The 11,970-nt window shown below is 43.9% G+C and overlaps 1 protein-coding gene across 2 annotated transcripts in view; it reads right to left on the reverse strand.

Annotated features, from left to right (window-relative positions):
• The window catches only part of KIF5A (kinesin family member 5A), a 28,847-nt gene extending 17,317 nt beyond the window's left edge, over window positions 1–11,530 (reverse strand). The window contains exons 1-3 of one of the 2 annotated variants that reach the window (XM_045553518.1): window positions 11,090–11,530; window positions 383–470; window positions 215–288 (exon numbers count right to left, since the gene is read on the reverse strand). In XM_045553518.1, the coding sequence (XP_045409474.1) occupies window positions 215–288; window positions 383–470; window positions 11,090–11,218 (291 nt within the window). In that variant the 5' untranslated portion in view covers window positions 11,219–11,530. The remainder of the gene's footprint in view (window positions 1–214; window positions 289–382; window positions 471–11,089) is intronic. The other variant, XM_045553517.1, reaches the window with a different exon arrangement.
• Between the last annotated feature and the right edge of the window lie 440 nt (window positions 11,531–11,970).

The raw sequence follows: 11,970 nt of genomic DNA on the forward strand, positions 1-11,970 counted from the left end.
AAGAAAACTGGAGCAGTGGAAATCAGGGTAAATTGCCGCAGGTTGAAGTGCTTCCAGTGAACTTCCCCTGTAACACTGCCCTTCAGTTCATCCTCTATACCCATCTGCTTCTACACCAGGCAATCCTTGATTCCTGGATCTTCCCCCACTGAGATTCGTTGATCTCCCATTAACCCTCATGGCTCCTCACCCCCTACAGAGTCAGAACCCTCACCTCCATGGTATGTGTTTTCCCTGAGGATGTCTGTCCGTAAGCAAAGATGGTGCCATTATAGCCAGCAAGGACATCTGGAAGAGATGGTGAGGAAGGAGCAGTGGTGGAGATAAATAAGGTAGAGAATGAGGAGCCTGAGAAAATACATTCTAAAAACACATCTCTTACCTTTGACAATCTGCATGGCACATGCATGATAAACTTGCTCCTGAGTCGTGTTCGGGGGGAATACACGGTCAAAGACATATGGCTTCCCCTGGAATGAAAACAAAAGATGTCAGACATCAGCAGGCAGAGTGTGAGAGAAAAGAAATACCTCTGCCCACTTCCATCAGCCCGAGAGAGGCACCCTTGTTCTTCAGTCCCCCAAATACATGGAAAATTGGAGGGACAAGAGAAACTAGAGAGAGAGAAGCAAAGTTTAGTACTGACACCAGGAGTTGTGTCCGTGTGGCAGGAGACTGTCATATGATGAGACTGTGTGAGAGAATCTTAGTCTTGGTCGGATGGATTAGCACCCCACCACCCCAAAAACCCTCCCTGGGAAATCAAACGAGAAATGACAATAGGACCACAGGCCGTGGAAAATGAAAAAGAATTCATTAACTTAAAAAGTACGTCTCTGAAGGATATACTTTGGGGTAAAAAAGAAAAAAATACCTCGAAGTTTAAAAAAATCTTCCTCATTAGGTCCAAATGCCCTGATATGGAATGATCTGCAAGATGTATTATGTGAAAGATGCCAAGTTAGCAACATACGTATAGCAGGTTCCCTATTTTGTGAATGCAACACTGTACATACTCCGAGTGCTGCTGTGGAAACACCAACACAAGCTTTCTCTTTGTGAAAGGAATATGTGAAACCAGAAATATGGATCTCCCTTTAAGAAGAGAACCAGCTTACATTAAAGGGAAACTGTGAAGCAAATCATTCAGATCTACAAGGGCTTTGTTTCTTAATTCATTTAATATGCCCTAAATCATGTTTGCGGATGAGAATGCTAAAGATACAAAATACTTACAACTCAAGGAGCTTAACAAAGAATATATTTGATATCTACTGACATTAAAGGTAAATCTCTGGTAAAATTAAACGAGTCCATGTTTGTTTTCTATTATAAGTGACAAATTTCTCAGTTGTGTTTTCCTGCCATTCAGTATGAAGAGACTAGGACTTGTCAAGTTGTTTTACTATAAAGTCCTTTTTTTTTTTTTTTTTTTTTTTAAAGACAAGGTCTCACTCTGTCACCCAGGCTAGAATGCAGTGGCACCATCATAGCTCACTGCAACCTCAAACTCCTGGGCTCAAGAGAAAATCCTGCCTCAGCCTCCTGAATAGCGGGGACTACAGGCACACACCAACCACTACACCCGGCTAATTTTTTTATTTTTTGTAGAGATGGGGTCTCCAACTCCTGGCCTCAAGCAATTCTCCTGCCTCAGCCTCTTAAAGTGCTGGTATTACAGGCATGAGCCACCACGCCTGGCCTAATAAATGTTATTTTAAAGATATATATATTTTTTTTTTTTTGAGGAGAAGGAAAGAGAAATTTATTACTTTGTTGGCAAAGGAGGGGAATGGTAGACTATCTATCTTAAAGATATTTAAAAAAAATTAAATCTGGATTATGGGCCGGGCGCAGTGGCTAACGCCTGTAATCCTAGCACTCTGGGAGGCCAAGGCGGGCAGATTATTTGAGCTCAGGAGTTCGAGACCAGTCTGAGCAAGAGCGAGACCCCGTCTCTACTAAAAATAGAAAGAAATTATATGGACAGCTAAAAATATATATATAGAAAAATTAGCTGGGCATGGTAGTGCATGCCTGTAGTCCCAGCTACTCGGGAGACTGAGGCAGTAGGATTGCTTGAGCCCAGGAGTTTGAGGTTGCTTTGAGCTAGGCTGATGCCATGGCACTCTAGCCTGGGCAACAGAGTGAGACTCTGTCTCAAAAAAAAAAAAAAAAATCTGAATTATGGAAAAATTCTACCTGAAATATTTATTTGATCTCTCTGTAGTGAAAGACTCTGAAGCCCAACAAACAGAATCCACAAAGGAAAAAAATTGGAAAAGTGCTCTCTGTAAAGAAGGGAGCACTGTATACTCATAGAACCTCTCTGGAAGACAGTTCTATTAAATATTTGAATATCCATACCATTCATATCCTGTACCAGAATTCCAGGGCTAGGATTCATTTTATAAGACATTTGTTTCAGTATGTAAAATTGTATGGAGAAGGACGTTCACTGCAGTAATGTGTGTTAAAGAAAAACTAGAAATAATTCAAATGTCTATCAAGAAGAGGTTGGTCATGCTCTATTAAAATGAGTGAGGTTGGTTTTTACATATATATGCTTTTTTTTTTTTGAGACAGGGTCTCACTCTGTCACCCCAACTAGAGTGCACTGCTGTCATCATAGCTGACTGCAATCTCAAACTTGTGGGCTCACATGATACTCCTGCCTCAGCCTCCTGAGTAGCTGGGACTACAGGTGCGTGCCAACATGGCTGGCTAATTTTTCTATTTTTAGTAGAGACAGGGTCTCGCTCTTGCTCAGGCTGATCTCAAACTTCTAAGCTCAAGTGATTCTCCCACCTCAGCGCCCAGAGTGCTGGAATTACAGGTGTGAGCCACCACACCCTGCCTGGTTTATATGTATTGACATGTTCAACATTGATCGTTAATTTAAAAAATCAAAACAATGTATAATGTGATTACATTTTCTAAAAAGTGTATGGATAGAATAGCCTTAGAAAATAGATATGGGACACTATACACTGAACTGTTAATGGTAACTGTCTAGTGGTTATCACTGGAGAGCAGCATGACAGGAACTTACACTTTCTACATATTATTTGTGATAGTGCAATGTTTTATAATGATAACATGTTGCTTTTAAGTTAAAAGTATACAATATTATAGATGATGTCATAAAAGAATATGTAATGACATGACAAGGTGTACACAAAATACTGTAAAGCAAAAAAATGTGGTTTTTAAAATAGTGTGCAAACATACTATTGTAAAAAACAAAAAAAAAGTATGAAAAGGATGATACCATTTCTGTCATTTCATACACACACACACACACACACACATACATATGCATATACCTACAGGTTGAGCATCTTTAATCTGAAAATCCAAAATGCTCTAAAATCCAACACTTTTTGAGCACCAACATGACACTTAAAAGTCATGCTCAAAGGAGCATTTCAGATTTCAGATTTTTGGATTAGGAATGCTTGACGGGTAAGTATGATGCAAATATTCCAAAATCTGAAACACTTCTGGTCCCAAGCATTTTGGATAAGGGCTACTCAACCTGTATATTATGTGTAAGAATATGTATATACCTTGCACAGAAAAACATGTTAGTAGTGGTTATCCTTAGACAGCAGGATTTTACAAGTTTTTGTACTTTTTGATCTATATTTAAAACTTTTCTAAAATAAAAATATATAATTTTTAAATTAAAAACTTAAGTTTTATAACAGAGATTAATAGTCTTACTACATAAAAAACTCTCATAAATTAGTAACAAAAAGAGGTTGGGCGAGGTGGCTCACGCATGTAATCCTAGCATTTTGGGAAGCTGAGGTGGGAGGGTCACTTGAGGCCAGGAGGTTGAGACCGATCTAGACAACATAGTTAGACCCCATCTCTACAAAAAACATAAAAAATTAGCCAAGTGTGGTGGTGTGCACCAGCTACTTGGGAGGCTGAGACCAGAGGATCACTTGAGCCCAGGAATTTAAACTTGCAGTGAGCTATGATCATGCCACTGCACTCCAGCCTAGGCGACAGAGCGCGACCCTGTCTCTAAGAAATAATAATAATAGTTAGTAACAAAAAGACAAAAAGTAAACAGAAAAAAATGGACAAAAGCTAGGTACTAACAATAGAAAAAGAAATACAAATGTTCAATAAACAAACATGCTCAATATTTTCCAAGAAAAGAAAGTGAAACAGTAACATCTCTTTTCACCTATCAAATTAGAAAACAAAATTTTAATTGTAATATCCAGTGTAGATAAGGGTGCAAGGAAAGGAGAACCCTCATTCTTTTCTGGTAGGAGAATACATCCATACAACTATTACATGGGCAACTCAGAAATGCATAATCAAAAGGCTTAAATTTTGATGTAGAAATACTACTTCTACAAATTCATATTGTGGAAATCGCACACATGGGCAAAGATTTAGCTACAAGCATGCTTATTATCACACTGCTTATAATAATGAGAAATTGAAACTTAAAGGAGCAACATTTAGGGGACTGGTTAACCTAAGGAATTGATTAAATTATGGCATGTGCATATATTTTATTCTTTGCTGCTATTTAAAATGATATAATAGAACATCAATACATCTCAAAAACATGTTGAAAAAATTCAAACACAAAAGAGTACATACTATATTTTTCCCTTTGTATGAAGCTAAATAATGGACAGGATGTATGTGTAGTGCTATAAGTCAAAATTGCAGATACCTGCTATTGTGGTAACAATATATTAGCGGTACTGACTGGAAGTGGGGCATGAAGGAGCTTTCAGGGGCAACAGAAATGTTCTAGACCTTGATGTGGGTAGTGGTTACATGGGTGTCTACATACATCATAAAATCTGTCAAGCTGTTTGCTTAAGATTTGTGCACACTATGCCAATTATACCACTCTCATAAAATATAACATCATAAAATGACATTATAATGGCTCTTAAACATAGAAATCGATGCTCAACCTCACTGTTAATAAGCAAAATGCACATTAAAACTATGAAACACCATTTTTACCTATTAAAGGGGCCAAAAAAATAGTCAGAGAATGCACTGCATTGGTGAAAATGTGAGTAAATAGACATTCGCACGTACGACTGGTGAAGGTATATATAAACTGGGGCCAGCTCTATGAAAGGAAACTGGCTCTTACATTTTTAAATGCATATACCTTATGACTTTCACCTCTAAAAATTTATCCTACAGAGATACTGGACATATGCAAAAACATATAAATACAACGTAATTCAACTGTTGGTAATAGCAAATGATTAGAACAGCCCTAAATGTCCACCAACAGAGGCCCAGCTAAATAAATTATGGCGTGTCCCTAAAACAAATTATGCAGTTGTTAAAAAGAATGACATAAATCTTTTTTTAAATTTCAAAATATTATGAGGGTAAAAATCTTTTTGGTTACATGGATCACTTTTGTAATGCTTGAGTCAGGGCTATAAGTGTGCCCATCACCCAGATAGTGTTTGTTGTACCAGTAAGGTAGCTTTTTGCTCATCTCCTCCCCCCCTCCCCCCCCCCCCCCCGAGATAAATCTTTATGTGCTTATACGAAAGGATCTCTAAGACTTAGTATTAACAACAAAAAAAAGCAAGGTATAGAACAGTATGTATAGTATGTTATCATATGTTTAAAAAAAAGTATGCATGTATATGTGTACTTAGTTATACATGTATAGTATGTTTTTGGAAGGATTCACAAGAAACTGGTAATAATGGTTGCCTTCCAAAAGGGGAACTGGGTGGCTGGGGAAACAGGGTAAGAAAGAGGCTTACTTTTCATTGTATACCTTTTTATATTGTTTCAATTTTGTTACATGTGCATGTAAGGCTTATTCAAAACTTAAATTAAAAATTATAAAATAATAGGCCAGGTGAGGTGCCTCATGACTGTAATCCTAGCACTTTCGGAGGCTGAAGCAGGAGGATCAGTTGAGGCCAGGAATTCGTGACAAGCCTGGGCAATAGCAAGACCCTGTTTCTACAAAAAAAATTTAAAAATTAGCCAGGCATGGGAGGCTGAAGCAGAAGGATAGCCTGAACCCAGGAGTTTGAGGTTGCAGTGAGCTATGATGATACCACTGCACTCTAGCCCAGGCAACAGAGCAAGACTCTGTCTCAAAATAAATAAATTAATCAATTAAATTAAATAATAAATAAGTTTATGTAAAAATATATACAATGATTGTAAAATAATCATGATATTTTTTAGTGAAAAAAGGTTACAAAACAATATATCATTTATGACATAATTTTATTAAAGTTAATATATGTATAGATGCAGGGAAAAAAACCACTGGAAACAAATACATCAAATTATTTGGGGTGGTAGGATTTTGGGTGATTTTGGTTTCTTCTATGTGCTTTTCTTTGTCTTTAACTTTGTCAACGTTAAAATGTATTAGTGTTGTAATTACATTCCTTTTAATGCTTTTAAAGAAAAATCTACCTTAATTCTTTTTTTTAAAACATGGTCTCACTTTGTCATCCAGGCTGGAGCGCAGTGGCATCATCATAGCTCACTGTAGTCTCCAGCTCCTGGGCTCAAGCGATCCTCCTGCCTCAGCCTCCTGAGTATCTTAGACTACAGGCAGGAGCCACTGTGCCTGGCCTACCTTAATTCTTGAATTATAAACTACCTCAATGTTTCTCCTACCCAGTGGCCAAGAAACAGAAACAAAACACTTCTATCTCAGGCCAATGACTCTCATCTCTTCTCCACCAATGGTCTCTATCCATGCTTCATGAAGCCAGGCATCCAGCCAAAGAGGGTTAAATGTAACTCTCAAACCAAACTTGCCCCTCCCTCCTTCCCTCTTGAGAACATGAGCACCGACCCCCCCCCGCATACACTGACAGTCACTCAAAACATTCTCAGCTACAGGATTCCAAAAAGGCTCTGTGGACGCACTAAAATGGAGGGCGCTCTCCAAATGCTGAAGCTAATTATTGTCTCATGAATCCCTTTCCTCAGCCTAGGCAGGGAAGGAGGAAAAGAGCAGAGAGGAAAGAAGGGTGGGGTTCTCAGATCTGTGAGGATAAAAGATATCCAAGAGCTAAAAATGGGTGCATTTAATAAGCTTGTGAGCAGGGAAAGCCATGTGACACAGGCTATGATTTCAGGGGTTCTGGGAAGGCCTGCTACCTACTTCCCTACTCTTAGCTGGGCCCTTAAATTTCAAGTCTAGCTCTTTACTTTTTTATGTTAAGATTTTTATGCCTGTCTCTGTCACAAAGCAGTTTATCTGCATGATCTCATTTAATGCTCACAGTAATCCTAGGAGGTAGGTACTATTATTATTCTTATTTTATAGATGAGGCAACTGAGGCTCAGAGAGGTTGGGTGGCTTGCCCACAGTCACACAGCTGAGAAATGGTAGAGTACAGTTTCAAACTCAAGCAATCTGATTCCTGACCCACACTGCCAAAGCAATCAAAGAACTGAAATGTCAACACTGCATCAGAGCCTCCCTTCCCCCCGTGGGCATTTCTCCAAGTGTTTCCGGACAGAACGAAAGCCTTTCTCATTCCCTTTTTCCAACCTCAGTCCCATTTTCAGAAGTATGCAATTCTCCCACCCACCCTTTCAGGAGGGCCTCCCTCCCTCTCTCCACCTACAGGTAATCGAAGACCTTGTACGTTAAACAGAAATACTTACAGAGTCCCTCCCTCTTAGGAATGCCCTCGAGATCTGATCTCTCTCCCACCCCCAGCAGTCTAAGCGGTCCTCACAGCCTTCTCTGGAGAGCCTCTCTTCAGAGTCCACAGTCCTGGGTTCTTTGTTCTCCTCTAACCTCACTCCAAGTCTCCTTGTCGTCTCCTTGTCCATTATGTACCCCAGCATCTTTCTGTAGTTTTCCATCATGCGTGCTGACTAGAGCTAATGTGCATGGGGGGGTAAGGTCAGGGGTCCAAAGATGACCAACCTGTTCAACCGTCAGTAAAGCACTTGGTAGAAGCTGAACTTCAAGTGCCACGTTGATTTCCATGGTGACACCCCTGGGGATTGTTGCCATGGTAATTCTGGAGAGACACTGGTCACAGGGAACATTACCTCCCTTCGCCATTTTCCTTTATGAGACTCCCCCAAAGCTAAAGGGAGCCCTGCTCCCCCTTCAGATATCAAAAGAATCTCAGGCCATCCCAAACAATACTGACTCTGTTCCAATAACCCTGCAGGTCCCAACCTAGCTTTTCCAAATGAGGTACTTGATGGTCCTGCTTTCCTGCTTCCTTAAGAACCCACTTAACCTCTGGAAGACCTGATGGAGGTAGCATGTGGACACTTGAATGAAGCGGGGAGAGAGGGAGAGAAAGAGAAGGCTTCCTGTCATCCCTCCCACATCTGGTACAGATACAGCATCCCAGACAGCAGGCATTGGGACACTGCTGAGAAAGACCAAGGCAGAGAAAAACAGAAAGACACTTAAATGGGTCCAGTGAAAAAGTCACACTGGATTCTGAGTGTGCAATGGGCAAAATAAGACACCTACCACACATAGACAGTGATCCAGACATCCTTCTACTATGACTCAGGCTATTAAGTTTGGCCAAGCCCCATCCCCCAGGTTCCTGCAAGAAGTCAGAGTAGGGGAGAAATAAGGCACACAGAGCTGTCTTGCCAGCTTATTCTCCTATCCTCTGCCAAGCAGAACAAAGCCCACGAACATAAGGGACTCTGGAGCCCAGAGCTAGCCGCAGTGCTGCAGAGGCTAAAGGGAGAGCTGTCGCAGGAAGGAGTAGGGGCTGGATTTGGAGAGATGATCTCTCCCACCTTCACTCTTCCCTCACCTTCCCAGACATCCTGAAGCACTTCCTCCATTAATTCCTCAGACAATTCCCCACATACCAGGCCCCAAAGGGAGCTGGAGGGAAAAAGAGGAAAAGGGGTAGGCAATGTCCTTCCGTTACTGAGACCCTTCATGTGTCCTGTACCCCTCATTCCCCTGAAAGAAGAATGAATAGTAAGTTTGAAAATGCCAGCTCCAAGGATGTTGCCTGAGACAAAATGGCCCCCTGTAAGCATTTATATTCAAGTGAGAGATTGACAAGGAGGGCGAGGGTGAGGGAAGACACAGAGTCAGACAAAGGTACAGCCCTACAAATATCAGGCAAAACAGACAAGGAAATACCAGCTGTGGGGCTGAGATAGAATCTGAACTGGCAGGGGGCCCTGGGTTTCTCTTCATCTCTCTTCCCTCCCCAACCCCTACTGTGTCCTCCTGTTTAGCTGGGCTAACTGGACAGATCAACACCACAACCCCTCCTCCTACATCACCCTCTGCCCCATCCCACCACCTCAGGATGGCCCAGAGAGCCTAAAGGAATTGGTGTGGACTTACTGGAAAAACCTTCCAGAGCAAGGAAGTTAGGCCTATGGATTTCCTCCCCACAGTCACCTCCCTCCCGTCTCAGCCTTTATGTCTCACGGAAACCTTAAGCTCCAACTCTCATGGTTAATGCTTGCTGTCCAGGCTACTCAGAGAGGGCTCCTGCAGGGTTGACGCAGGCTTTTTGTTTTAGCCTGGCCAGACTGACCAGACGACAAGGCCTGAGAGGTCCCTGAGGCCAAGAGAAACAGAGGCCTTCTCCATGTGGCAAACACACACACACACACACACACACACACACACACACACACACACGGCAAAAGCATCCATTTGAGTTCACAGTGTGGGTGAGGGTACAGGGTGGTGACAGACTGGGACCTATGGGACAGGTAAGAGGTCTCTCCCTAAGGCATGTTTACTCAAAGTCCCATTCTCACTGACTCAGGAGGCCCAGACTTCCTTTCTTTCCTTCGATCCTTTAACAAGCATGTTTCCTGCTGCTTTGTGCCAAGAACTGGGGATAAAGATACATAAGCAGTGTCCCTGACCTTGAGGACTGCCCTCATATATGCCCCTCCCATCCGTGGCTACAGTTTCCTGGCCCAGTGCCCCTCAAGTCCTATAGGACTCCAGCCCAGACCCTCTCACCTCACACACAGCCTGAAGGTCCCTACCAACCTAGCAAAGGTAGAATGGGCAAGAAATTCCCTCTGAGACGACACAGATAAAGGTCTAGAACAGAAATCTGGGGAGACAATGTGATATAAAGGAAAAGACTGGAGCTTAGGAATCACAGATTTGGGTTCAGATACATAAATTAACAGTATGACCTTGAGAAAGTTATTTAACTTCTTTGGGCCTCAATTTCCTCATCTGTAAAATGGAAATATTGATACTACTTCAGAGTGTTGCTCTGAGAATTAAATAATACACATAGAGTAACAAGCACACTGTAAATAGTAGTTCTCCTTAAGATCTCCTACGTGGGGATGGCTGTGATGATGTAGAGGTGGCTTGCTACTGCCTACTGGATCGTCAAGAGAAAGGATGAATAATCAAGTACTTATTAGGATCTCAGGGTTTGGACATTTTTCTTTGCGGGGGCAGCTGGGGAGTCTGAAATCCTCTTCCTACTCTACTGGGACCGAAAGGCAGACATGTCCTTAGGATCCCAGAGGCTCTCCCCAAAACTGGGTGTGGCATCAATGTATTTCTTTCCCAGAAAACCCTTCATCAGACCTGTGCTCCCCTCCTCAAAGTCAGGGCTATAACTACTTCAGGGGATAATGGAGGGCTTGGTCCTAGAACCCACTCCCATTCATACCTCCGCAGAGACCCTGGACTGTCCATCTCCCATCAAGGCCACTTAATTAGTCTTCCTCCTCCCCTCCTGGAAGGGGGGGTGGGGATCTGAGCCAATAACAAAGGGAAGATGCGCTTTCTCTGGGGAAAGGGAAAACATCAGAAAAACACAGAACTGGCTCTAAGGGGTGGGGACGCTGCAGAGAGCCCAAGGGGGAGTTGGGTCTCCTGATGGTGGGGAAGTGGCCCCCTCTCACTCTGCAGAGACTTGGCCACAGGCCTGGCCAGGCCACACCCAGCCATCCTGATGCAGGAGAGAGGAGGGGCTGCGGCGAAGAGGATGGAGGATGAGCAGCGGGGAGGGGGCGAAGAGTGACAGGCAGAGACAGGCTCTGCAGGGAGAAGAGTCAGCCTCCCACCCCTTCCCCAAATTTTCTCTCGGGCGGCACTCACCCCAATTACGACGCTGTCGTCCCCTTGGAAAATGGGGATGAACTTGTCCCCCCGCAGAATCTCAGCCTGGTTCAGGGGCCGAAATCGGCAGAGCACCTTGATGCTGCATTCGTTGTTGGTCTCCGCCATGGTAGTCGCCGGCGCGGGGTTGGGGCACTTCTTGGGCTGCAGGGGTGATGTGTGCTCCAGAGAAAGGGGGCTCTCAGCTGAGGCCGAGGCGGAGGACGGTGCTCGGTCTCTGGGGCCGAGAAAGCAGTTGAGGGGGCCCGGGAGAAGGCTGGGGAGCAGGGCCGGGGTGCGCTTCTCCCTCCTGCGGCAGCGGGATGCAGGCGACCTGGGCGTCTGGTCCTCTCTGGACGGTCTGCCTCTCCGCCCCTTGCGCTGCAGCGCCGCGCTGCGGGCCTGGGCGGGGCCGCAATGGAGCCGCGGGGCGGGGCTCCATTCGTTGGGGGCAATCGCACGACATCGACCACCAAATGATGAGACTTTGCCGCTGGTCTCGCCTCCTTCCCTCACCGCTAACACTCGGACTTAACCTTGCCCTCATCCCTTCCCTTCCCAGCTCACTCACTGCATCCCACCCCCACCCCCCCGACCGGTTTGTCCCTCCCTCAAACTCCATCCTATGGAGGGGATCAGGGGACTGAAGCCAGCCTGTCGCTTGTGTAGGGGAAAGGGTCAACAGTCCTCTCTCCAAGTTGAGAGCACACTTCTTCTCCTTCCCCCACACGCGCAGAACCTGGGCTCCCAACCCACTCAGCCTTCAAGGGGGACAGCTGCCTGTACCCCTGTGGAGGTGGGTGTCTGGGAGCAGTGTCATGGGAAGCTCTGGCTACTCCCTTCCCCTTCTGCATCCAAAGGTGCACTCTACTCTCTCCCCA

Source organism: Lemur catta, chromosome 6 (assembly GCF_020740605.2).
Source record: "Lemur catta isolate mLemCat1 chromosome 6, mLemCat1.pri, whole genome shotgun sequence".
NCBI lineage: Eukaryota > Metazoa > Chordata > Mammalia > Primates > Lemuridae > Lemur > Lemur catta.